This window comes from Cinclus cinclus, chromosome 4 (assembly GCF_963662255.1).
Source record: "Cinclus cinclus chromosome 4, bCinCin1.1, whole genome shotgun sequence".
NCBI classification, from domain to species: domain Eukaryota; kingdom Metazoa; phylum Chordata; class Aves; order Passeriformes; family Cinclidae; genus Cinclus; species Cinclus cinclus.
In genome coordinates this window covers 2502024-2529470 of record NC_085049.1, presented here as the reverse complement: position 1 = coordinate 2529470, position 27447 = coordinate 2502024, and the positions used below count along the sequence as shown (strand labels likewise).

General features: G+C 44.8%; 1 protein-coding gene across 1 annotated transcript in view; it reads left to right on the top strand.

Annotated features, from left to right (window-relative positions):
- Window positions 1-2511: 2511 nt before the first annotated feature.
- Window positions 2512-27447, top strand: part of PTPRO (protein tyrosine phosphatase receptor type O) — a 143199-nt gene continuing 118263 nt past the window's right edge. Inside the window, exon 1 of the mRNA XM_062492611.1 lies at window positions 2512-2727. Coding sequence (XP_062348595.1) covers window positions 2512-2727 — 216 coding nt within the window. The remainder of the gene's footprint in view (window positions 2728-27447) is intronic.

Here is a 27447-nt window from a genome sequence, read left to right as displayed (position 1 = left end):
CTTGAAGAGCCAGATCAGAAAACTTTATTATCTTGGTACGTTATTGAAGGTTTTATTGCAGAAATGTTTCTCACTTCTTTCAGCTGTTGTTCACTCTCTTTAATTCCAATAGTGTTGTCCTGAGGCTAAAATGCTACTAGAATTTTATACTTTTCTTTTCCTTTTAAAAATCTCTAATCTTTAGCCTTGCTTATGTCTAAATGTTTGTAAGTAAGTGGAATACTAGAGAAGAAAGAAGCATACAGTCCTAAGGACAACAATTTTTTACTATTTAAGTTCAATTAATAAACAAGAGGATCCCAGTCTAAAGTTCCTTCTCCAGCCCTCAAATACTGGCAAAATTTTAGTTTCCTAAATAAATACAAATCTTGGTCTTTCAGATAACCTCCCTTCATCCCAAACCTGAATACTGGGGGAAATTTAGCTATGGTTAACCCCTTGCATACCAATTTCAGATGATGCTTCAAATGCTACCAGTACCCAAGAGAAGTCTGTGTCCTTCACTGGTAACATTGAATATTTCCCTAAGGTCCCTAGCTTCTTATAAATGAAGATATGAATAGCATTTGCCTTTTGGATTTCTAAATTTAGGCTTTGTGCCAGCATCTACACGGGGCCTGAATTTCTCCTTCGCTTTCTTGATTAATCCCCATCAAGTGTGGCAAATCTTTGCTCAAGGGCCCATTTCACTACAAAATAAGCACATTGCCCTCTGGCTTTGACCACTTTGAAATCAAGCTTTTTTTCAACAGTGTCCAAATTATAAGGTAATCAAAAATACGCCATGTATAAGCTGGGCCATGCTCTGAAACACAGATTTGTTATTGTGCAATTTAGCAGTGCCCTTAGAAAACAACTTTGTAATTGTTTTGTTTAAAGGACATTCCCACAAGACTGTGATAGGGTTCATCTTGCCTAAATGACTTAGAAAATCTGAAAACCATCCCAGTACTTTTAGCCACTACTTTATTTATGGAGGAGTGAGATGGTGGCCCATTACTCTAAGTAATGGCACTACACCTAGATCCAAAGTTACTCTGAAGTTTAACGCCCCAGACACAGCTGTTTATCACACTTGCAACCCTATTTTGTTTGAATTGATCTGATAGCATCATCAAGGATGCATCCTAATTTATATTGGTGTGATTGAGAGCGTGGTCTGTGAAAAAACAGGTTCTGAGGTAGTCATCTCATTTGGAATGACTGTTTTTCATCGTAGTGGTTGAATGGGGAAGGTGTTTAAGTACTTTGGGATTTTGTTTTGGTTCCTCAAAGTAGTTTTTTAGGGGTTTATTTTGTTGGGTTTTTTTCCCCTTTCCTTTTCTGGGGATATCATCTTAAGCAAGACTCTTGCTAACGTGTTTGGAGATGGCCCTGATTAACTTGCAAAGATGTTGGGTGGGATGTGGGGAAAAGAGGGATGTGACCTCGGTTTTCTCAGTGTACCCCTCGCATCCCTGGGGCCAAGTATCGTGTGGGACAGAACGAGCTCTCCATCCCTTGCAGGTTCAGTCCTGTCCCTCGAGCATTTGAAGAACTGCCCACCCCTGAGAACAGCCTTAGGGACGTTGTGCCTCGTGTCTGTGCAGGCTCCTGGGTACCAGGTCCTGCAGCCAGGCAGGGTCTGCCCGGTCCTTTCCCTGCCCGGGCACCCCGGATGCTGGTGGGATCCTGGTGGGATGCTGGCGGGATGCTGGTGGGATGCTGGTGGGATCCTGGTGGGATGCTGGTGGGATGCTGGTGGGATCCTGGTGGGATGCTGGTGGGATCCTGGTGGGATCCTGGTGGGATGCTGGCGGGATGCTGGCGGGATGCTGGTGGGATCCTGGTGGGATCCTGGTGGGATGCTGGTGGGATGCTGGTGGGATGCTGGTGGGATCCTGGTGGGATGCTGGCGGGATGCTGGTGGGATCCTGGTGGGATGCTGGTGGGATGCTGGTGGGATCCTGGTGGGATGCTGGCGGGATGCTGGTGGGATACTGGTGGGATCCTGGTGGGATGCTGGCGGGATGCTGGCGGGATGCTGGTGGGATGCTGGTGGCATTTTTGTCCCCAGATCGCGGCGGGGCGGGCAAAAAGACATCGGGGAGGGGTTGGCGGGGAGGGAGCGGTGGTGAGGATGCCTTTTTGTGTTCCTTCCTGCGGGGAGCAGATGCTGTGCAGAGAGGGGGGTCTGGGGCAGGGCGGTGTGGGGGGCGAGGGCGGCGGCACCAGGCTCATCTCCCACCTCCAGTATCCCATCATCTCCCATCATCTCCCACCTCCCAGCCCTCGCCTTCCGCCGGGGCTGCTGCCGCGCCCGCCCCGGAGCCGGCGAGCGGAGCGATCGCCCAAACTCCAGGGAGGGGAGACAGCACCCGCCGTCGCCTCCTCTTCCTTCTCCTCCTCCTCCTCCTCCTCCTCCTCCTCCTCCTCCTCCTCCTCCCCCCGCCGCAAATCCCAAATAAAAGGGGCGGGGGGCGGCAGGATGCGCCGCTCGGAGGGGAGGTCGGCGCCGCCGCCGGCCGCCTGATGCTGCCGCAATTCGCCATTGCCGGGCACGGCTCGGGGCCGAGCGGAGGGAGGCGGGGGGCAGAGCCGGGGGTCCCGGGGGCACAGGAGCAGCCGCCCCCCCTGCCCGGCAGCCCCCGCAGGCCGAAGCCGCCGTTCTGCCCGATGCCCGACCGCCGCCGGAGGGGGGCCCCGGGGGCCCGCTCCTGTCTGCTCTGGCTCTTTGTGTTGCTGAAGGTAAGCGCTTTCGGGGGAAGGGGAGGGGTGCGGGCCCCCTCCCGCGGGCCCCGAGCATCCTCCTTTGTGTGTCTGTGTGCCGCGGCCGGCGCCGCTTTGTGCTCCCGCGGGGGCTGCGGGGCAGCGCTGGGAAGGAGCCAGCCCTGCGTGCCGTGCTCCGGGCTGAGATGCGCTGGTTCCTTTCCTACATCCTTCCCAAAGTGCAGCCAGCCCTGCGTGCCGTGCTCCGGGCTGAGATGCGCTGGTTCCTTTCCTACATCCCTCCCAAAGTGCAGCCAGCCCTGCGTGCCGTGCTCCGGGCTGAGATGCGCTGGTTCCTTTCCTACATCCTTCCCAAAGTGCAGCCAGCCCTGCGTGCCGTGCTCCGGGCTGAGATGCGCTCCCTGTGTCTCCCACATCCCTCCCAAAGTGCCGCATCCCGCGGGAGCGCTGATCCCCGAGCTCTGCCCGTTCCAAAGCCGGGGTGCCGGGAGAGGCTCGGGCGGATTTTGGGGAGCTCTGCGCTGTTCCTTCAGCACCGCCCGGCTCCGGGTCTGCCCCGCCCGCTCCTTCCACCTCCAAACACCTTCACCCCTGCCAGACAGCGCTGCTGAAGATGCCGCTAACAAAAGGGCTGCTGGATGGTGCTGGGTTTATCGTGGCACAGATGAACAGTTCCTCCCTGACCGGCGCCGTGCTGTGGTTCAACCTCAGCCTATCTCCTCGGCAGATTAATTTTTACAAAGTTCTGCTTCGTACCTCAAGCTTGGTTTCACATGACATTCTTTATCTCTATGCTTTAGCCCATGTAATAGTTTCTCAAGTTTATTTAATATGCTCTGTGCAACTTCCAAAAGGAAATGTGTGTACTGCCCAGGTGAGTACTGATGGCTGCAAATGTCATCATTGCCCTGAAGAGCAGAGCTCAGCACCACTAAATACTTTGTGGTATATTTGTCAGTCACTGTTAAGCTGAGCTCTGCAACTAAGGACCTGACCTTTCAGAGCCCTATAAATGTAAATGTTCTGTGGAAATCATCAGGACTCCCTGTGTGAACAAGAGTTTGCAGGATCATGTCCTGGAACAGCAGTGGTGTCGCTTCTAAAATTGACATTGCATTGATAGAACTATTTAAAGGGAAGCTTTCACAGCATCTGTTCACATATAGTAGTCAACTGTCAGCTGTCTCATTTTCATAACTGCTGAAACATACATTTATGCAAGATAAAATGTTAATATACAGGCAAAATTTTGTCCCATGGAACGTGATAGTTTAGAAAAGAAAAATAGGACACTAAGTCTGGAACTTATGGCCCGGTAGAAAGATGAAGTTTCTAGTTTTTTCACAAATGTAGAAGTGCACTCAGTTTTAAGTAGCTATTTTATCCCACAGTCAGAGAATATACATTACTCTATGCCCTGGCTTTAAAAAAATAAGGTGTTTATGTGCTGTATTTTGTTTTTTTACTAACACTGCTGTGGTAAAGCAAGACAGAAGATTGGTAGCGTAAATCTGTATTAAATGAATAATAAATCTCAAGTAACTGGGCAAGGTTCGAAGGTAGCCAAGGGCTCAGTTTTTCATTCTGTTGGAAAATAACCATCTTAGATGAATAAATCTGGGCCTGGGAGGACAAAGAAATCTGATGAGCATTAGCAGAGTTTTGTAGTGTAAGGGAAGGTAAAGCTGCAGCTTCAGATAGAAGTGCATCAGTACACCCTGTATTTCTGGATTATGACTTTGGTTGGATAGCAAGCCCACTTTAATTAGTTATCTTTGCATCTTTGGACACTAAAATAAAAAAAATGAGACTTCGGGAGAGTCAGTCTGGTTACAGGAAAGAAGTTGGAGAAGCAAGAACAGTGCTTGTTTCAAATCATCACCATAGGAGCATTTTCCTGAGCCTGAAATTCACTGAGTATTCTTCAAGATCTGTGTCATATTCTTCAGTAGCAAATAACAGAAAAGAACTCATTTCAAAACAAGGCATTTTCCCAGCTGAGTGCTGTTTCATTCTACCAATTTGTTGAAGCACTACTAAGTATAACCAGACTCGATTTATTAAACTGGTGCTTCACCTGGAAGTTAATTTTGTTGAGAAAGCAGTGCCATTGAACTGATGAATCTGAAGGCAAAACTGATGTCTGTTTTCAGTGTTAGCAGCCCAAATGTCACTTGCTAAGCTGAATCTGCTTGATATGGCCTTGATGCCCATCTGGCAATTTGTAAAATCATCAGCAGACTTTGCAAAGTGATAAAGCTGCTCAAAGCACATTTTATCTTCTCTTGTCTTCCAATTGTCATTATTTCATGGTGCAAGGTAATAGTGCCAAATTATTCCAACTCCCGATGCTCTCTGAGGCTGCCGGAAGGGCCAGTGACCAGAGGAGATCAAACAGGGGTGTTACATTGCCCACTGCATGTCATGGGCCTGACAGGGTTGCCCATGGGCTAGTAAGGTTTAGTTCCTTCTTTCACAGTGTGATGTGAATGCTTTCTGTGCTCCAGGGTAGGAGCATAGTGTTGTTTTTGGAGACACAGCAATGTGATCTCGGACCTTTACCACTCTCCTTTAGCAGTTTGTTTTTGTTTAAGGTTTTTTTTTATGTGGTGGCTAACTGAGAAATTAGCAGAAGAAAGGCATTGTGTGTGAGCTCAGACACCAGGATGGATCCACAGCACTTGTGAGAGGAGCAGGACTGTGTGTTCTGCTTCAGAGAAGACTCCAACCATGCTGCTGTAGGAATCTCTTAAAATATTGCCATTGTGCAGTGGGTCTGTGTTCTCTATTAGTTTGTTCCAGTCAGAATGGCTGGAAGGCAGAGTCTTCAGCAGCTTGCTCTGTAATCATCTCATTTTGGCTTGGCAAAGGCAGGGCTGAGCACAGCCCAAAGGAAAAGCTGTACTTCAACTAAATAAATAAGAATAAAAAGTGGACACTTTCCCTCATTCCAATGGATGTAATGTCTCCCATCTTTCCCAACTTTCCTTTAGTCATGACTACTCTGAGCTTTGGCCAGCTGAATTTCTGCTCTGGATGATGTCCCTGATGTGTCAGATGTCCCATGCTGTTGGTAACTTGCACCTGAGAGATTTAAGGTTGCTTTGTATTATTTCTGGGGGAGAAGGTAAAGCTTAATTAAAAGAAAAAAGCATCTTGAACAAGCCAAACCTGATGCTGGGACATTGTTTACAGTCTGTTACTCCTCCAAGATGTTCTGAACAAGGCTCTCAGTAGGAAAATAATGAGAAAGCTGGTTGTCACAGTGCTTCCATGTCTGGACTAAATAGGAGCGATGACACTCTTCAGGAAAATTTTCTGTAAGTAAGATAATGTACCTCTTATTTCCAGGAGACTGAGGTCTTTGTGTATCAGTTTTATAGATGCTCTTCCTTTAAATCAGCAACACTGTTTCTTTCTCTGAGCAACGACAACTTTTTGTGTCTAGCAGGGTAGAATTTTGTCCAAAACTGGATCAGTTTTTGTAGTTTGGTGTCATAGTGAAGTCTCAATTCAGGTTTACATGGATCAAGGACATTCAAAGAGACTCAAGTTCTGTAAGACTTTACTCAACCTTACCCAACAAAGGAAACACGTTTCTACTGGTGTAATTTTCAAGACTATTTACATCTTCAGCTAATAATCTGAAGCAAAAGCCTTACCATTACTGTACTGCCTTTTCCTGTGGGGAAAACCTTTTTAAGAGAGAGGCTGATTTCACAGCTGAGAGCCCCAGTGTGCCACTGCTGTTTCCTCCTGTTGGCAAAAGCAATGAACATATAATTTGAATTTTGTTATGGAGTCCTTTTGGCATCTCTCCTCTCTCCAAGAGATGGTGTCTGAAGGTCTTATTGAGAAAAGTTTTGTTTTCTTTCCTCATGGTCGTGTTCCACCAGTGTCAAAATAAAATAAAGAAAAACCCAAACCTACCTCGCCAGATCATTTTTGTTTGCAAAACAAATGTAAGGGTTCCTCCTGATGGGACAGGCCCAGAGATAAAAGTCTTTTCTTCCTACCACAAAACTGGGACTGTCCAGCCTGTATGGGAGAGAAAAGCGTCCTCCGAGGAAAAGCAAAGACTTTTCTTTTTAAAAAAGCTAATTACAAATAGTCACCCTCGGCTCAAAACTTCTACAAGTCGTGTTCTCTGTCATTTCTTTATTTTCATGGACAATATCTAGATCAGGCTGATTCTGGAGGGCAAAGCCAAAGAAGAGGATGCTTGTGCCAAGTCATGCTTACAGAACGGCAGTAGGCACTTGCAAACCTCTCTCTGCAAGTGAAACAAGAGTGTTCCATTACCCTTTGGCAGATTTCCTTGTGATGAGGTGACAGTGGACCACTGAGAAAAGATCTTTCATGCCTGCAGGAGTTATGAGCCCCAGACTCAAATTGCACAAGGTCGGTAAGGCAGTTTCTAGGTTGTATGACCTGGGTCAGAAGCTGCACTCAAGGGTGATCCCTCACCTCAGCACAGCCTTACCTGTGGTGCTCCGAGGGCAATTCATTAAAGGGCTCTCAGGCAGTGCTGGCTGAACTTGAAAGTCCCACTCATCTCTGCATTTCTGCTGTCACCACACAGAGCAGTCCAGGCAGATCATGAAGTGACCTTACAGAGCTCAGAATGAATGCTAAACTGAACAGAGTCGTGTGCAAATCCATCTTGAGACTTATTTTACCAGACAGTCTCAGCTCTGGGGAAGGGAGGATGTTTTTATATTTTTTGGGGGGGGTTTTTTGTGTTTTTTTTTGTTTGTTTTTTGTGGTTTTTTTTTTTTTTTTTTTTTTTTTTGTTGTTGTTATTGTTTTTTAACTTAGGCATATGGGTCAGGACAATAAATGTCAGAAAATAAACCTTTGAAAACAGGTCTGTTTGCTGAAGAACTTAAAAGACTCATAGCTAATTTTGATTCTAAGTGTTTAAATTATTTGCCTTTTTCATTGGGGAAGTATGCATTGTCAACCTGAGCACTCTTATCTTCTAGTAAATTAGTGATTCCATTTTTATTACTCAAAGTCCTACAGATTCTATCCTTAAGACAAAACTGAATTGGTTGCAACATGAAAAATAAAAAACAACCTTTAATAAATATTAAGAATATTCTGAAATTAAAATCTTTACACAGACTGGAGTACCTACGAGTGCACTAACAAAAATTAAGAGACTGGCTTATTAAATATTTTGCACATGAAAATTGTAACTTCTCTTTTTTCTTATTAAATTTCTATTGATGTAGAGTTTAAAAGGGGAAAATCTTTGAGACAAATGTGGCAACATATGCTAGCTGCCACATATGGAGTATAACAGATGAATAGAGAATGGGAAATACTCGAAACAGAAAGGTTACCTTGCTCTTCATAGCACTCTGCAATCTCGAATGAATGGCAGCCAGTGAAGGGAGCAACTCCTAAGGAAGGAGTTTGCCATCTTTGGAGCAAGCCAAACAGGATGCATTCCATTTCTGGTACACCCTCATTCTTGTGCTGGGAAATTATGGTGGCTTTTAGAGGGAGTTCCAGAAATAAAATGATATGCATGATGTCTGGCTTGCCATAAATACAGCACTTTGTATCAGGGCTGTGCTGGAATGATTGTGGCAAGCTCTGCAGTTTCCCTGCTTGTTGATTGCATGTATTTAGGGAAGAAATGTTTTACAGTAAATGTGGGTGATGGGGAAGTTCGTGACACAGCTGACAGGAACAGGGAGGAGAGTTAGCAGGAGAAGTGTTGGGGAAGATGGAAGAGGAAAACCTTATGATCATGATTGCCTGGCTAAAGATTTTGAGAATATGGAAACTGTAAGTGAGATTGAAATGAAAGCCATCTCTGAGATACCAAACCTCAGTTACTGAACAGCTGAAAACAACAGTGTGGGCAGCTGAGAGTGATCCCCTCTGGAGTGAACAATTCCCTCTGCCTGCACACAGCTCCAGGGTCAGAGCAGACCCTGCCAGCCTGGCAGAAGGGTCCACAGAGGAGTTTGTAGGGTTTGAAATGTAACACAGCGTGGCAATGTAATGATTCTTATGGGCTGTGTGTAAATGCTGTAGGATTTGTGTCCTGTATTAGACTGGTCAGTGAAAATTGGAATATTCAGCACAGAAGATTTATTGTATTGTAACGGGAACTTCGCTCTCTTACCCTTCCTTTTACTATTGCCCTTCTCTCTTAGCTCTTTACTCTCACTTTCTCAGCCTTCTTCTCACTCTTGCTCTCCTGCTCTGCTCTCTGGTGCCTGCTCCAAGCTGTGTCTGGCAGCTCCCAGCAGGGCCCTTTCCCCCACACCCTTTGCCATAAACCACAAATTCCCAGACCTGGCTTCAGAGATCTCTCATCTCCATCCATCCTGACCATCCTACTCACCATCGTTCCTACAGAGAAGTTTTAAGCTTTAAGTATGCTGGTCTTGAGGTGGTAGGATGGACATGAGAAGAGAATATGTGGGATATTTGAACAGAAAACATCGTATTGGGGATGACAAAATATGAGTGTGGTATTTAAGCACAAGCACTGAGCACTTCAGAAGAGCTGAAGGGAGATAACTGAAGTAAACAGCTCTGAGCTCTTATTCTATGTCAGCCCAGAGATTTAACAGGAGGTAGATAGGAACCTCTTGGGGGATTAAAAATCCTAAATTCCTTTCTGTGTTCTCTGTAAAAACAGATAAGGTTAATAACAATCTACACAGTTGTGATTTTGAAATTATTTGGGCTCGGTGCTTTTCTCGGTTGTTGAGACAAGGGTCTTCTTGTGTTGTCAGAAGGGTCTGAAGAACAGCAGCTCCTTTGTGTGCTATAAACCTGCAGATCCTCAGGTGGGTTGTGTTGATTTCCAGCTATATCACATGGAGGCCAAGACTTTGGGGTAAGAGTGGTAGGTCCCAGTCATTAATTTATCAATCTGATCAGCAACTCCTTCAAATTTAAGGGCTTTCAATAATTTCCTTGCCACATCTAGAATCAGCCGTGGAGGGGCTGCTGTTCAATGCTGAGAGGAGCCCTCAGAGCAGGCAGGCAGTCGCAATTGTCTTGTTCCCTTGGTGTAATTTGCTTTTTTGTCTTTTATCTGCACCACAGCTATTCTGCATCATTTCCTATCTGTTCATATGGAAGTCATTTGAACGTGGGAAATCTCCACTCCTCATTGATCTATTAAATGAGAAGGAATGGTTTCATTCTGCTTACAAACAGCAAAGAAATGTTAAACTTGAGAAAGGGAAAAAAAGCCAACAAAACACTGAAAAAACCCACTCACACCCAAAACCCAATATCTATTAAATGTGGTGAAGAACAGTAGAGGCAATCGGGGAGGAAAAAAAAAAGAAACACAAGGAAAGAATGCTAATTAGTGTTTTCCTAAAGTGCTGCAAGGCAGATTTAAGGAAAAAAAAATGAACATTTTCAAAGAGCAATGGAATGAATTTATTTATTATTTGCTTAGCACTGCTGTGCCTAGCTTTGTTCTGTATGCAAAATACCTGCAGACTCTGCCTGGAGTCTGGAAGATAGACACATCAAAATAAGGATGCTCTAGATAACTTAGAAATTATTATCATATATGCCAGTTGCTGGTATTCTCCAAGGGCTCATTTACCTTCCAAACAGAAGTCACCATTGTTTCCCCCAGGAGATGAGCAGAGGAGTTTTTGTTGTTGTTGTTTGTTACTTTTTCTTTTTTTTTTTTTTTAATTTTAATTTGGTATTTATTTCTACAGGATGCTCTTCTTCAGAGTTTCTGGACATTTACAGCAGTTTAAAACATCAAAAATAATTAATAATCAATGTGACTTTAATCCCTTCAAAGAGAATCCATTAACCTGCAAAAAAAATGCTCTAGCTCACAGTAGTTTCATGAAAGCAAGGCAAGAGATGAAAGAGAAAAAATCACTCAGATATTTTTCTTTTTCAAAAAGAACTAGATTTTGAAACAGAGAACATAGCTAATATTATATTGTAGCCAACTTACTGTAAATTAGGAGGTTTGGGATTTTTTTAAAAGAAATTTCTTTCTCTGACTTTCCTGCCTAATCTTGTACTGGTATTTTCTTGAGTCATCAGTGTCTGCTTCTGAGGAAAAGATGATGATGTCACAAAATCAATATCAGAGGATCCTACACTGTAATCCCTTTTCAGGGAAGTCCATTAAATCAATTGCTCCCATTCTGTGAGTAATGGCTATGGAATGAAGCCCTCTAATTTTGCTGTGTGAAGGAATAAGCAGATGGGATGGGATTTTACATAATTAACTAGCAGTTATTAAATACAACAAGAAAAATTATGATGTTTTCTGAAAGAGAAATTAATTCATAGTGAATATGTAAGTGTAGTTTCAAGATGATCTCTGGTATAAAATTATTTCTCAGTTGCATTGCAAAATAACATGTTAAACCAAAAGGGCTTTTTATTTTCAGACCTTTTGAAAAGTTACTCAGGACTCCATGGGCTTTGAAGCCCCATCAGGTTTTCTTTAGCAGCATTGGGTGAAATCATGAAAACTACAGAACGGCAGCACCATGTGATGCCACCAGCATGTCATGAAAGTGAGGCACTCTGGGAACAGGGACAGTAACTTTGCCATCCCACCTGCTGTTTATGTGCAGCACCAATGTCTGATAGCTGGAACCACAACTCTGGGTTCCCTCTAATTCCTAGATGCTATCAGAGAGTCTCCTGTGCTTCTGGGAACGGCTCCAAAGTCCAAGTGAAGCCAACGGATGCTTTTATGCTGCTTTAGAAGGGCTTTGGGGCAAGCTGCAGTGGGCAGACCTGCCGTGCAGCTGGGGTGCTGTGCTGCTGCCCTTGGGCTCACTCCAGTGCCACCAGCACACACTGGAGGCCACGGGATGGGTTTGGTTTTTAGAATCTGAGAGTCTGACAGCTTAAAGAAACTCCCCATCAGATAAATCTTGAGTAACCTTCTTGTTTACATTTATTGGCCAGCTGTAATTAGCTTTTTTGGGGTGCTGTAATCCATGGATGAAGCCAGTGTTGGAAGGAACTGGAGTCCTTCTGCTCTGGGGTGCTTTTCTCCCGACAGAGCCATCAATCTCCTCTTTCTCTTCCTCTCTTTGTTTCTGGGCTGCTCAGGCAAGGGTTCAGATTTAAGCACATTTCAACCTACAGCTCCTGCTGCTGGCATTGCAGCATTAACATGGATACATGGATGTGTGGAAAATAAATTCTGCATCAGTGTCAGATACTTGTGTCTGGATCTGAAAAATCCGGCTGTTCCCTGCTTCTTGAATCATAATACCAAAACCCAGTGACCATCTGAGGCCTTTGAGTTTCAGAACAAAACCTCTCATCCTGCTCAGCTCAGCTGCAATTGGAACAGAGCTATGATTTCCTAGAGCCTTCCACTTACACCTTTGCAGCTAACTAGAGACCAGCAGACTGCCATAGGTGTGAAAATACAGATGGAAATGACAGTTCAAAATATACTTGTTTGAAATGTAGAAATGAACCAAAATTTGAGAATTAATTTAAGATCAGTGTCTGGAATAATCCTTCTCTAATGAGCAAATGCACAGCCAGGGATTCCAAGTTACATATTGTTGCTCTTGCTTGGGGGAACTCATGGTGAAATCAGACCCTTTGAATTCTTTCCATTAAGAAAAGTGGACATGTACACTCTTAGATGTACATGCAGAGATTAACTAAGTGCTGTTATATGGAAATATTTCTATTTAAAACTTAAGAATTAGAGGGCTACATTGTCAAAAGGATCTAACAACAGCAGTAAATGAATAAAGAGTTTTGGCCCTTTGACTATAGTGATTCACAACAGCTTTAAATGGGATCTATACCATTATTTACTCCAGATTCTAAATATTCCTTAAAAAGATGATATTTAGGTTTTGGTTGTTTTTAAAAAAACTATTTAGTCATCAATGAACTGAACTCTGCAAGATCGTATTGTGACAACCAAATACCATGCAGCCATTGTCACCCTGACTGGTTGGATGGGGAGGAGAATCAAGAAAAAAAAGGCTGGGTTGAGATAAGAAAAGCTGATGTATGGACATTGAATTGAGTCACAGCCTAACTATCAGACACCAGGTTTTCCTAGCAGGCATTTCTGCACAGGGTGATGGACAGCCCAAGTCAGGATATCAGTAAGTGTCCCGGTGGAGGAAGCAAATTCTGGAATGCCTGCTGTAGGAGTGTTCAGCTGGAGCAGAGGCACATTGCCTCCCCCATGGCCTCACCACGACTGGCGTGACTGGATAGTTGCAGGAGACATTACTTCAAGCACAAAGAAAACACGTTCACGGACATGATGAGGTTAGGAGAGAAAATGGAAAAGAAGCAGAAGCATTTTGGAATGTGCCAGAGCACATCTAGCCAGCTTTGTCTGATCCAGTTGTGTACCAGGTTATTTTTGCATCCCTCTGCATTCGGTAGCTGATCTTTAATCAAATGTGACCTGTTTGGAGATTGGCTTTTAGTAACGATACCTTGCAATGATTGTATGGGATCAGCTGCTTGCTGTCAATATGTGCTGTGAGTAAAAGTCATCTACTGATCAGAGCATTTCCATTTTTATCTGGAACATTATTTTATTCCTTCCTCGCCTCCCTGGAGGGAGGGATTTATTTCCATTACGAGTGCTCGTTATGTGATTAAAGCATATGAGAGCTACTGGGCTCTCCCAGGTATCTACTTGCTTATCCTTCTGGCTGGATTTAAGCTGACAGCAAGGCTGGTGTTTCCCACTGCACTGCACAGCTGGAGGGGTGCAGAGGGAAACTGCAGGAGATGGCAGCGGGGGGGGGGTAAGGAAGCAGGAGCTTCAGGATTGTCCCCTGGTTGTCATCAGAAGGGCAAAGAATGTGGTGTGGAGGAGGGGCTCTGTGCATCCCAGAGGGTCAGGGACACGTGGAACAGTTTAGGGCTGTGCAGAAATTGAGGCAGGAAGGGATGTCTGGAGAGCATCTGCTCTGAGCCTCTGCTGAGAGTGAGGCCAAGTAGGTCGGGGGCTCAGGGCCATGCCAGGATGAGTTCTGAGCTCTTGTGAGGATGGAGAGTCCCCTGCCACTCTGGGCAGCTTCTTAGGACCCTGCAGGAGAGGAATGACAGCCTTTTAAAGATCGTGGATTGCCACACACACACACAAAAAAAAAAAAAAAAACACCCAAAATTTTTATTAACCTCACAGTTCTGTTGTTTTGCAAATTCATCTTAAAATAATTCAGGCTATCTTTCTTTGTAGAATTTCAAACTCTGGGTTACAGTCACAAGCTTTATGCTGAACTCTGCTTGTTTTCTTGCATTTATCAGTGCCTTGAAGCTTGAGCTTTAAATATTATATCAAAGATAAAATTCTTAGAGCTGCTAGTGTTAGAATGTACCCTAATTATCACTTAAGCTTTCTGCAGAGTCAGGCAGGTATCTGCCATCATTGTACATTCACTTACAGGTTCAGAATTCTCAAGGAGGTTTTTGGATTTCTTTTTTCCCTTTTTTTTTCCCTTTTTCTTTTCCCCTCTATTTTCCCCCTCCTCTTCTGAGTTACACTTGTGGGAGGAGAACTGTGACTTCAAATATTTTACAAGCTTAGGTCTTAGGCATGCAGGAAACCGTTCAAACCTCACCAAAGGGATAATTGGGAGCAATATGAATTAAAGGCTCTGGGTGTAGGACTGGTCTCTGTCCTGGCAGGCTTAGTGCTGGAGCAGAGGAATCTGTCCTCACTGCATCCAGCTACCAAAAAAAAAATTTATAAATCAAGGTGGTGAAATACATGTATCAAGGGAATATGTGGAATCTTTTCTGAAAAATTCACTTATGCTTTTTGTATGGATAACCAAAGCTCTACTCCTAAAATCAATAGAATATTACAGGGACTCAATAGACTTAATGAGCTCCAAAGGAACACTTTGGGCTGTGATTACAGCTTCTCTTGCCTGACTCTGCATTTTACTAGGATTTTATTCCTAAAGATTTATAATGCCTGAGGGGAGGATGAGTTCAGGAATGCTTTTTTATTTTTATTTTAATTCACAGATTTTTGCCTTGAAGTTATATTAGCTCATCCTTTAAAATGTTTACCTGTCCATGCTAAAATACAGATTTCTGGTCTTTAACTACAGGATACAGAGTTGTAAAAAAAAAAAAAAACAACCTTCCCTTTTCCCCCTTCCCCACCCCAAAATAAAACAAACAAACAAACAAACAAAAATCCCAACCCCCTATAAAATCCCCAACAAAAAACCCAAACAAAAAACCTCTCAAAGTTTAAAGAGTCCCTAAGAGGGTGGTTGTCCTATGGCCATTATATCTTCCAGTCCTCTTCCCTGAATCCTGATTAACAAGCAATATCACCCTAAAAAAGCCTTATTCTTGTGTCTTGATAAAGTCAGATCTTCCAGTGAATAACACCAAAGCCTATCTTACAGTTCACAAAACTATTTTAAAAAATCTCTTAATTTCGTCTATTAGAGCAGCAAAGTGACACTTTTCCCCTGGAGACCCTAGAAGGCCAAATTTAATTTATTTTGGAAAGAAGGATTTTTCTGCAGAGTGTGTTTACCATTTGTGAACTAAATGGTGTCAGCAGAGAGTGTGAGGTTATCTTGGAGGGCAGAGCTTGCACAGAAGCAGGTGAGTTTACAGAGAAAAAGGAAAAAAGCCTCTGGACCATATTTATATGTTTCTATTTCTATTTCTATTTCTATTTCTATTTCTATTTCTATTTCTATTTCTATTTCTATCTATATTTATTTTTTTTATTTTTATTTTTATTTAACAGAATATAAACAGATACATGGGGTTTTGAGATGTCATGCATGGCCTAGGGCACCCCAGCTCTGCTCAGATTGGGGTTTTAAAAAATGTGGTCCCCAGAAGAGCTCAGGGCACATGGGAAAGGGCTCCAACCTGAATCAGCTCTGCTGCACAGCCCCTGGCCTGCAGCACAATTGAAATGCATGGTTGCAGTTGGTATTAATAATTTGGAAGATTTATAGATTAGTAACACAGGAATTTCCTGACAGTTTTGTGTCACGTGGACATGGGAGCTTCATACACACCTCTGTTTTTCCACAGCATTCTGTTTTAGTTGTTTTTTTTTCCTAGTCTTTTATAAGTTTGAAGAACAAAGTCTAGACATGCCAGAGGATGCCTGGGGTTGATCATTTCTGTTTTGGTCCAGAACACTCCACCCTTCAGCACTGGCTGGGATTGCAGGGTGCCCGGTGTGAATTCTTGCAGTGATGATGGAATGTGTCTCTGCATGAGGAGCTGAGCCCAGTGAGAGGGAGCAGATGGACTGCACAGGTGTGCCTGCACCCAGAGCTGCAGGTGAGATGGAACAGATGGACTGCACAGGTGTGCCTGCACCCAGAGCTGCAGGTGAGATGGAACAGATGGACTGCACAGGTGTGCCTGCACCCTGCACCCAGAGCTGCAGGTGAGAGGGAGCAGATGGACTGCACAGGTGTGCCTGCACCCAGGGCTGCAGGTGAGATGGAGCAGATGGACTGCACAGGTGTGCCTGTACCCAGAGCTGCAGGTGAGAGGGAGCAGATGGACTGCACAGGTGTGCCTGCACCCAGGGCTGCAGGTGAGATGGAGCAGATGGACTGCACAGGTGTGCCTGCACCCAGAGCTGCAGGTGAGAGGGAGCAGATGGACTGCACAGGTGTGCCTGTACCCAGAGCTGCAGGTGAGATGGAGCAGATGGACTGCACAGGTGTGCCTGTACCCAGAGCTGCAGGTGAGATGGAGCAGATGGACTGCACAGGTGTGCCTGTACCCTGTACCCAGAGCTGCAGGTGAGAGGGAGCAGATGGACTGCACAGGTGTGCCTGCACCCAGAGCTGCAGGTGAGATGGAGCAGATGGACTGCACAGGTGTGCCTGCACCCTGTACCCAGGGCTGCAGGTGAGATGGAGCAGATGGACTGCACAGGTGTGCCTGCACCCTGCACCCAGGGCTGCAGGTGAGAGGGAGCAGATGGACTGCACAGGTGTGCCTGTACCCTGCACCCAGGGCTGCAGGTGAGATGGAGCAGATGGACTGCACAGGTGTGCCTGCACCCTGCACCCAGAGCTGCAGGTGAGATGGAGCAGATGGACTGCACAGGTGTGCCTGTACCCAGAGCTGCAGGTGAGAGGGAGCAGATGGACTGCACAGGTGTGCCTGCACCCTGCACCCAGGGCTGCAGGTGAGATGGAGCAGATGGACTACACAGGTGTGCCTGCACCCTGTACCCAGGGCTGCAGGTGAGATGGAGCAGATGGACTGCACAGGTGTGCCTGCACCCAGAGCTGCAGGTGAGATGGAGCAGATGGACTGCACAGGTGTGCCTGTACCCAGAGCTGCAGGTGAGATGGAGCAGATGGACTGCACAGGTGTGCCTGCACCCTGCACCCAGGGCTGCAGGTGAGATGGAGCAGATGGACTGCACAGGTGTGCCTGTACCCAGAGCTGCAGGTGAGATGGAGCAGATGGACTACACAGGTGTGCCTGCACCCTGTACCCAGGGCTGCAGGTGAGATGGAGCAGATGGACTGCACAGGTGTGCCTGCACCCTGCACCCAGGGCTGCAGGTGAGATGGAGCAGATGGACTACACAGGTGTGCCTGCACCCTGTACCCAGGGCTGCAGGTGAGATGGAGCAGATGGACTGCACAGGTGTGCCTGCACCCAGAGCTGCAGGTGAGATGGAGCAGATGGACTGCACAGGTGTGCCTGCACCCTGCACCCAGGGCTGCAGGTGCTGTGTTAACACAGGGGAAGAGCAGTGCCCCCTCCTGCCCCATACATCCATCTCTGTGCTGTCAGAAATGCCTGAGGAGTGGGAGCACTGGGATTGTTCTCTGCAGAAATGGTCCATCACGTTTGTCTCTTTTCCTCTTTGCATACTGGCACATTCTTTCTTGTGTGCATATTTACCCAAAGTCTTCACTTGGAGTGTCGGACTAAAGGTCGTACAATTTTTATCTCTTTCTCTCCTTTTTTTTTCTCTATTCCCTCTGTTTCTAAAGATGTCAAGCTACATTACTGATGATTTCTTCTGATGCCAGAAGGCCTTTATAATATGCATATTAGGGTTTAGTGTATTTTTCTTTTTCTGTATCTCAGTGCTCTCAATTTGTATGCAGAGCCATCCTCTTACCATGAGCTCCTCTGCCGAGAGCTGAGGATTATGTTCTTATCCAACATATGTACACAGCCTGAAATGCTAAATCTCAGCTATTAGGGGAACAGAAAGATGTTATGGTTGAAGGAACTGTGTCAAAGCAACCAGTCAGATCAATCTATAAATCATTTTGTTTGAGAGGCAAGATAAAGATACACTTTGAATGACTGCGTCCCCTGACCAGTACTAATTCACAAATTTAAATATTGCTACTCTGACTGTGAGGGAAGCAAAATGGGGTTTTATTTAAAATAATAAAGCAGATATGGGTTTTTATTTAAAATAATAAACCCCAGTTTTGTGGCAGTGATGGAGGAGTCTCTGTGGATGGTGTTTTATGCAGAAAGGGTCAGATTTTGGTAACCTGTAGCATGGGGACACGTAGCATGGATGCCTGCTGATGTCCCTGTTCCATCCTGTCCCTACTGCAGCACCTCAGGTAGGAGGAAAGGAGAGGGCAGAATCACTGACCTGGCTTTGTAGCTGCACCCATTTGTACATCCATGGATATAAAATATAAAACCTGTAAACTAATCTGGTTTCCAGTTTGTGAAGCTGTCCTTGAGGGAGAGAGGAGGAACATCTCTGAGGCAGCATCTTGTTGGAGAATTGAAAGAGATTTCTAGGAAAGTGGAGGGATTAATCTTTTCCTCTTCTTTTCCCTCAGGACTTAAATACTAGATGATTTTTTTTTAATGGGCAGTGTGTGGATGTTTTATTTATTAATCCTGTGCAAAAAATACTGTAGGGTTTGGGTATTCAGAATGTTTTAAAAACAAAATAATAGTTTGCATTGACTGTCAAACATTATTTTTATAGTTTTTATTATGATAAAGAAGCCTAAGAAGCTTCCCAGCAAATATTTATATTCTCCAGAAAGAGAATTTCAGTCCTAAGCTTTCAGCCCTCTCTAAAGAAAAAAGGGAGGCAGTCAAGGAAAATTCAACAAGCAGCAACCATTTGAATTTACCTGCAAATAATTGCAATTTTCTGAGATCTGTATTTTTCCGAGAATAAAATGCTATCCCATTTTCCACATTTTTCCTCCCCAGTGTTTGTCCCCTTGCTATTGTTTCCTTGGCCTCTCTCCTCCCCAGCCCACTTCTTCCCTTTCTGCTCCATTTGTCACCCCTGAATCTCCTCCATCTGCCCTTAACCCTGCTCCAGTCCCTTTGGCTCACACCCAGCCTCTCACACACCCTCCTCACCCACACGTGGAACCTCATTTCTCCAGTATTTGGCTTTTTAGCTTCCCCGTGAAGTCGGATATCTCCAGTAAACATTTGGGGATTGCAACAATCAAAGCACGGGCTCCTCTGCACACACCATTTGAAGTCATTTAGCTCCACAGCTCACTTCCAGAGGAATGCTAAATAGTCACAAAAAGACTGTGATTACATGAAAAGACTATTTTAGTGAAGATAGCTGTTATTCAAATAGAGATAATATTTCTCAGGGGGAAAAAAAAAGGGCCAATTACTGAGCTTTGTCACCTACACTGTGAATTCAAATGAACTTCATCTAAAGCAGTGTTGTTACACTGATTTTTACCTAACCTAACTAAACCCAGCATCAGCCCCCGTGACTGTCACAGGCTTCCAGAACTTTGTCCTGGTTACAGTTCACAGAATCACAGCAGGGTTGAGGTTGGAAGGGATCTCTGGAGGTCCAACACCCTGGCTCAGGCAGGGTCAGCAGAGCTGGGTGCCCAGGACTGTGTGCAGACAGCTTTGGGATGTCCCTTGGCAGGTATCTCCATCACCTCTTTGTGTTGGCTGTGCACCACCACCAGCTGGTCTGGGATCACAGAATCAATACACAGCTTGATATCCACTACTTTTAAAATAGAAATCTATTTTATATATATATATATATAATAGATATATAATATAGATCTATTAATGAACTTCCTCCTCACCCCCCAAATTAAAAATTATTACATCCTTAGAAACATGTGGTTGCTTCTCTTGAAAATACTGTGCTATAATCTTACAAGACTGGGAGTTCCAAGCCTTTGTGAAGACCTTAAAATTGATTTTTATTCTCCCCCCACTACCTTCACCTTTTCATGTGAAACATTTAATGCAAGTTTGTTTGGGTGCTTTTGTCTGTCTGAATTATATATGTTTCTTCCATTTATCATACACTAAGCTTTCTGGCAGATAAATTGGTCCTACTCTACACCAGGACAGGTTGATGGCCCATAAAATAGATTTTCTAGGACTATTGCTGTGGTTATGTGATTTATACCAAGGCCCTCCTTAAGTTCTAAACTCACCGTTACCAACAACCGGGGGGCTCCCACATGACACAGAGGAATTAATCTCATTATTAGCAAGCTGGGATTCTTTCCCTGGAAGGTAAATGACCTTGCTTGTGAATATCACTGTTTTTAAGTTCTTTTTGCTGGAACACCAGTCACTCCGTCTGTTTGTGAAAGCAAATTTCTCCATTTCTGGATGTCTGATAGGTTGGTGTTGCAGGAATAAGCAGATGGGACTCAGTTTCTTCATGCAGAAGAAGCCAATCTTTAATACTACAGCCCATTTTTTGCACAGTTTTCAAGACTTCATGTATAACTCTAACTTTCTTGCTATTCAACTCATTTGTTAGGAAATTTATAGGCATTTTATATGTCCCTCAAATCTTTCTATTCCAGGATAGTTTACATATTTTGTTCACTGATTCCCATGGGACAGATACCTTGCTTTTTCACAGGTGCAAATGATTTGATATTTTATAAGGGCTATATTTTATAAGGGCTTTCTTTCATAATATCTCTACCTGTATGCAACATGTTGGAGACTGCTCATAGGAGCTACTCAGCCATAGGGCCAACCTGCTGAGAGTGCTGTGCACGTGTAGAATAACTTAGAGCTAAGAGAAAAGTGTTGCCTTTATGCTTCTGAACGTGTCAGGGAGAACTGCAAATGCCTTCAGAGACATCTGCCTGTGTGTTTCTGTACAAACCCAGCAGTTTGGTTTCCTTAATGTCACACTAACATCATCAGAGGTGGAGCAGCAAGGCAGGAGCCTAGAGCTTTGTGAAGGAGGGATGCTGGGACTGCTGCATTCCTGTCCTCTAGTGCATTTCCTGGGTCATCTTGGCTGATGGGGGACAAGGACAGACAGTAAAGAATGGCCCAAATTTTGATGAAAACCAGATCACTTTTAGCTGTAGGAGTTCAGTTGCTTTCTGACCACCTCTATATTTGTCATTAAGTAAGATTGTACTCAGCTGTCACTTGAAATCGGGTCTGGAACTGAAGTACATTCAAAGTATTTCCCATTATTATGCAGATGATGAAATACAAAATAGAAGCGCTGACCTGAATAGAAGCACTCACTTGGTCAGCAAACCAATTACTAACAAAAAACCTTGCTTGACTTTGTTTTGGTAAGCTGCAGTTCTGCACTGGAGGTGATTATTTTTAGGTTTTAACTTCAGTAAAGACAGATAGGAGCTTCTGTCTGAGTGGAAGCATCTCTGCAGATTAGCATGCGACAAAGAGTAACTAAATCCTGGCCCTTGAAGAAGCTGAGGGGTAGAGAGTATTCACACTGGTGTCACAAACTTGCTCGTGTCTATCTCAGTTCCAAAGGAAAATGGAAATTAATGATGCAGTATTTTATAATTTAATGGTTCCATATCTGTGTTTAATTGGAGTTTGTAAACCTGCAGGTTGTAAACCTGTCCTGATTATGCAATGAATATTCCGAGCTTATTTTCTATTTTGTTGTGGGTTTTTTTTAATATAATGTACATGTCCTTTTCAGACAGTTTACAGCTGGGTATCCTGCTGCTATGACACAGCTAATGCACTTGCAGAAAAGGGAGTAAGATCCAGGAGAGCAAATTGCTGCCTGTTCTGATCACAGGAATGAGCAATTTACTGAATACAGACTAAATTTCAGTCATAAGTAGTGCATTAACATTGGTATTACATCATCAGCATTGCCCTTCTGCTCTTAGTAAAACTAAAGAACGTTCACCTTTCAAATTTTATTCAGATTTATAATTGAGCACTTTGAGTGATGGGTTCATCTAATGCAAGCAAAAGGAAGTGATTCACAATGTCTGTCAGTAGAACATTGTTATGTGAGGAGAGATTAATAATCATAATTTCAGACTCAACAGTATTTAGAATTCTGAATTGTCTGTTTTAACGCAAATGCTCGGTCTTTGAATACTGTGTTCTGTCTTAATTAGGTGAAATAACCCTTCCTTGCTTGGGTAGTCCCCTGAATTAGTGACCAGCCTAACACCCTCAGGATAATGCTTTTGCATTGTTTAATCTATTCCCATCATGCAAAGTGAATGAAAGAAAGAATAAACTGGTCTCATACATATGGAGCCCAAGAGGCATGCCTACAGATCTAAACTCCTCTGGACTCATTCCCAGTTTTTTATTTCAAGAGGAAACTGATAGGCATCGGCGGGCTCAGATCAGACTTTTCCTGGCTGAGCATCTTGCTCACCGTGCTCTGTGGAATTTCTGCCTTGTAGAAGTGGTGTCAGTACAGAGGAAAGCCCAGCAGCAGCAGTGGGACACAGGACACCATGAACAGGACACCCAGCCAGGGCAGTGGGACCTGGGGCTGCTCCCTGTGCTGGCAGCACTATCTCACCAGCCCTTTGGCTGATGGCTCTGCAGTGATCCCACCTCAGCTACTTGTGCATAAACTGCTTTTAATCTAATCAGATCAGCCACCATCAGCAGCAGAGCTGTGGGGATGTGAGGCTTCAGCTGCTGAGTTTGCAGCCTGTGCTGATGTTTCAGATCCAGCAGGCACAGGGCCAAACTCCCTGCCACATGTGTAATCCTGTTAGACTGAGAGGGACCCCTTCCACAGGGGCACAGCAGCAGAGCCACGCTGAAGCAGGAGCAGGAGCAGAGCAGGAACAGGAACAGGAGCAGAGCAGAGCAGGAGCAGGGGCAGAGCAGGAGCAGGAGCAGGAGCAGAGCAGGAGCAGGAGCAGAGGAGGAGCAGGAGCAGAGGAGGAGCAGGGGCAGAGGAGGAGCAGGGGCAGTGGAGGAGCAGGGGCAGAGGAGGACCAGGAGCAGAGCAGAGCAGGAGCAGGAGCAGAGCAGGAGCAGGAGCAGAGGAGGAGCAGAGGAGGAGCAGGGGCAGAGGAGGAGCAGGGGCAGAGGAGGAGCAGGGGCAGAGGAGGAGCAGGAGCAGAGCAGAGCAGGAGCAGAGGAGGAGCAGGGGCAGAGGAGGAGCAGGAGCAGATCAGAGCAGGAGCAGGAGCAGGAGCAGGGCAGAGCAGGAGCAGGAGCAGATCAGAGCAGGAGCAGGAGCAGGGCAGAGCAGGAGCAGGAGCAGGAGCAGAGCAGGAGCAGGAGCGGGGCAGAGCAGGAGCAGGGGCAGAGGAGGAGCAGGAGCAGAGCAGAGCAGGAGCAGGAGCAGAGCAGGAGCAGGAGCAGGAGCGGGGCAGAGCAGGAGCAGGGGCAGAGGAGGAGCAGGAGCAGATCAGAGCAGGAGCAGGGCAGAGCAGGAGCAGGAGCAGGAGCAGGAGCAGAGCAGAGCAGGAGCAGGAGCAGAGCAGAGCAGGAGCAGAGCAGAGCAGGAGCAGAGCAGGAGCAGAGCAGGAGCAGGAACAGGAGTAGGAGTGGAGCAGGAGCAGAGCAGAGGAGGGGGAGAGCAGGAGCAGAGCAGGAGCAGGAGCAGGAGCAGGAGCAGGAGCGGAGCAGGAGCAGAGCAGGAGCAGAGCAGAGCAGGAGCAGGAGCAGAGGAGGAGCAGGAGCAGAGCAGGAGCAGGAGCAGAGCAGGAGCAGGAACAGGAGCAGGAACAGGAGCAGGAACAGGAGTAGGAGTGGAGCAGGAGCAGAGCAGAGGAGGGGGAGAGCAGGAGCAGAGCAGGAGCAGGAACAGGAGCAGGAACAGGAGTAGGAGTGGAGCAGGAGCAGAGCAGAGGAGGGGGAGAGCAGGAGCAGAGCAGGAGCAGGAGTGGAGCAGGAACAGGAGCAGAGCAGAGCAGAGCAGGAGGAGAGCAGGAGCAGAGCAGGAGCAGGAGTGGAGCAGGAACAGGAGCAGAGCAGAGCAGAGCAGGAGGAGAGCAGGAGCAGAGCAGGAGCAGAGCAGACCAGGAGTGGAGCAGGAGCAGAGCAGAGCAGGAGCAGAGCAGGAACAGCAGCAGGAGTGGAGCAGGAACAGGAGCAGAGCAGAGCAGGAGCAGGAGCAGAGCAGGAGCAGGAGCAGAGCAGACCAGGAGTGGAGCAGGAGCAGGAGTGGAGCAGGAGCAGAGCAGAGCAGGAGCAGAGCAGGAACAGCAGCAGGAGTGGAGCAGGAACAGGAGTAGAGCAGAGCAGGAGCAGAGCAGGAACAGGAGCAGAGCAGAGCAGAGCAGGAGGAAAGGGCTTGGCAGTGGAGTGCAGCTGCATTTGCAGGAGTGCCTGGGAGCCATGGATAACCAGCCCACGCTGGCACCTCCCAGAAGGACAAACTGCTTTTGGGGCTTGGCCATTGCAGCTGTGTCTGGTATGAGATTTTTTACCTCACAGCACCCATTAAAATGATGGGCACAGCCTGGGCATGAGCTGTGTTATTCTGCTGTCTACTCAGTGGAGTGGATTATGCATCCCAGCTGTTTCGTGCTGGTGCTGAGCTGTGATGACTTACCCTCCACACTCGCTCATCGCCATCCAGAAAACATGATTCCAACTTGCTCAGACCAGGTGGCCCAGTTTTGAAGAGTTTCAGCTGAGGATGAAAGAAATCCATCGAGGAAACATCAGGTTTTCTGGCAGTAGCCAATTCCCTTGCCCAGGAGTCTCTTCTTTCATGGCTTGGACATGAAAGGACAACTCCTGTGATGGTTTTTCTTGTCTGTGTGACAGCACAGGCAGAGGGATTTGGAGATAACAGATACCAAACAAAAAGTAGCATTGAAAATTATCTGGCACCCTTGAATATTAAGATTCAAATGAAATTTCATTTAAAATTTGTTTTTAAATTATATGGAAAATTAGGGGTACAATCTAGCAGTGCATGGCAAGATCCTTTGTGGGGTTTTGTGCTTCAAAAATCATGATGTTTTGAAAACTGACAACTTTAAACTTTCACAGATATTACAAGCACTATTTCTAATAATTGTTAGATATCACACTGAAACCTGCTTGACCTCTGGTTCCCTTATAATTTTGAAATTCCCATTAGGCTCTTTGGGTGCTATAATTGAAATTCATATATCTTAACCTTTTGGGCTGTGTACAATTTTATGGTGCAAAAATCAGAGAATTTCAGTATCTCTTGTTCACAAACGCTTCTGGGTAATTTCAGCAGTTTTGAATGAAGTAGTTCACACTACAGTTTTCAGAGCTCTGAGAGATATTTAGGAGATTAATGGGAGGTGAATATTAAAGCATTAATCCTATGTTTTAAGTCCAGAATTGATTGCACAGTTAGGATTTCACCCTGAAGTCTTAGTGATGAAACTAGCCTGAAACCTAGTCATTCCTCTTTCCCTTTTTCATGGTACAGGCTAAGCCAAGAAATCATGGATGAAATAACGAAATATTTATGAGAGACCTTCCCCTTGCAGTTTTGGAGATAGAGTTTGGCTTTTAGGGCACATACAAAGCCATGTGATTATTCAGCTCTGAGAACAGGAAATATCACCTGTGTTGGAACCTCAGTGTCACAGACAAATTCATAAGGCTTGGGGTACAGTCCATAATTACCCTACCCTAATTAGGTAATTTATTCCACCAGCCTCCAGCCTTTGGGTCTCCTGAGACTGCTGAGGTTTTCCAAATTGTTTGTGTTTGTTGTTATATTTCTGTCTGCAGGCTCCTACTGTTGTGTTAACCTCCATACTAGGTAGCTAGGAAAATTTCACCAATTCTGGCAAGTACTTGATTATATTTCTTGGAAATCTTTTAATTTGTGTTATCCAATTCATGAAAAGTGCTGTGGGAAGTGGCACAGGGGTCTCATGTTAAACTGAAGGAGAAACAACAGCATTGTTTCCTTTTACACTTAATTGCTTATTAAAAATTATTTGAACTCATATATGAGATTCATTTGCAAAACATCTTCCCCACAAGCTGAAATATGAACACCAAAAGTAGAATCAGCCTTGAAGTGCTTTCTTTTTCATTGATATATCTACCTAGATGGTTCTGACAGTACACAATGAGCCCACATTGTTTCACTTTGTAGACTTTGCTGGGCTCCATTTGGTAGTTTGGATACTTTTCCTTGATTCTTGTGGTCTAACACAGTGTTGTGGATGCTCTTTTAAACAGAACAAAAAGGTGGAGTTTTTGAGATTTCTTAGGGTATTTGAATATGTTTTTTATTGTTTTGGGTTTCTTTTTTGTCATGTTTTCTGTGCATCTTTTAAATTTAATATTCCTAAAATATTTGTGATCAAATCAGGCTCCATAATATTTTTCCTATTCTCTTTGTTATTGTTGCTAATATTTTACAAAAAAAAAACCAAAAAACAACAACAACAAAAAAAAACAACAAAAAAAGTGGTATGCACCTTTGAAAGGCTGAAATTTGTCTTTGAAGTGTGGTTGATATGGACTTGACAGCTCTTTGAAACAAGGAAGGCTGGAGATGTGGTTTAGTTTGCAGAAATCCTCCTGGATACAACCCAGTTCTGGTGCCTGAGTTCCAGTGAAGTGGGTCAGCAGATTGTGCTTGTGGATGAAATGTGTGGTTAGGATTGTTTGTTTTGCTTTGGTTTTTGAGGGTGGCTCAGATTTGTGTTTCTTCACTTGCTTTTTATCACAGGCAATTTTATAATCTAGATTTTTGGTTCAGGTGTCCTATTTCTTTTCAAATCAGGATAATACATTGCTTTTATTTCAAGTTGTTCTTACTGTATGTATTTCTGTGATTCACAGCGTGGTCTAAGGCTTATACATAAAACAGTATGAGTAGGGAAAAAAAGCTCACACATTGATAATTAGGCATACATCAAAACCCATAAGCTGTGGCATTTCTTAAAGTAATAGCTGAATCTTATGGTAATATGATTTTAAACTAATATTTCTTGAATAAACTGTGTGGCTAAGGGTGGTTTTTCTCTTTGCAAAACTGAATAATACCAGCAGTACATAATAATAGTTAATACCCATGTGAATATTTCCATTTCAGCTGCCAATCTCTCCCTGCTTTACACAAAAAGTGTAAGTAGCTTTACACAAAAGTGTAAATAGCTTTTCTGCCTGGCTTTGTGGGAGGGGGTTTGCTGTACCACACACACCTCACAGATGGTTATGATTTCTAGAGCTGTCACTCAGTTGAGCTTGATCGTAATTTAGCCCATGGGAATCCTTCTCACTTATGTTGCTCTTCCCTTTCTTAACATAAAAATAAAACAAACAAAAAAATCTAGAAGTGGGTAACCAAAACCAAAGTCTCTTTTCTATGGAAAAGCAGAATTTCCCTCCTGCACGATGCCTCTTCCCCAGACCACCATCACACCTCTGTGCAGACACAGCTTTAATCTGGTTTATTTGGAGCAGGGAAACCTGGACTTCTCCTTAGCAGGTGTGGGTGAAAACTTCCTCTGACCTTCTCACAGTGCCTCTGCTGGGGCTGACCTCTTCTTCCAGCCCCTTGGTTTTTAGGGA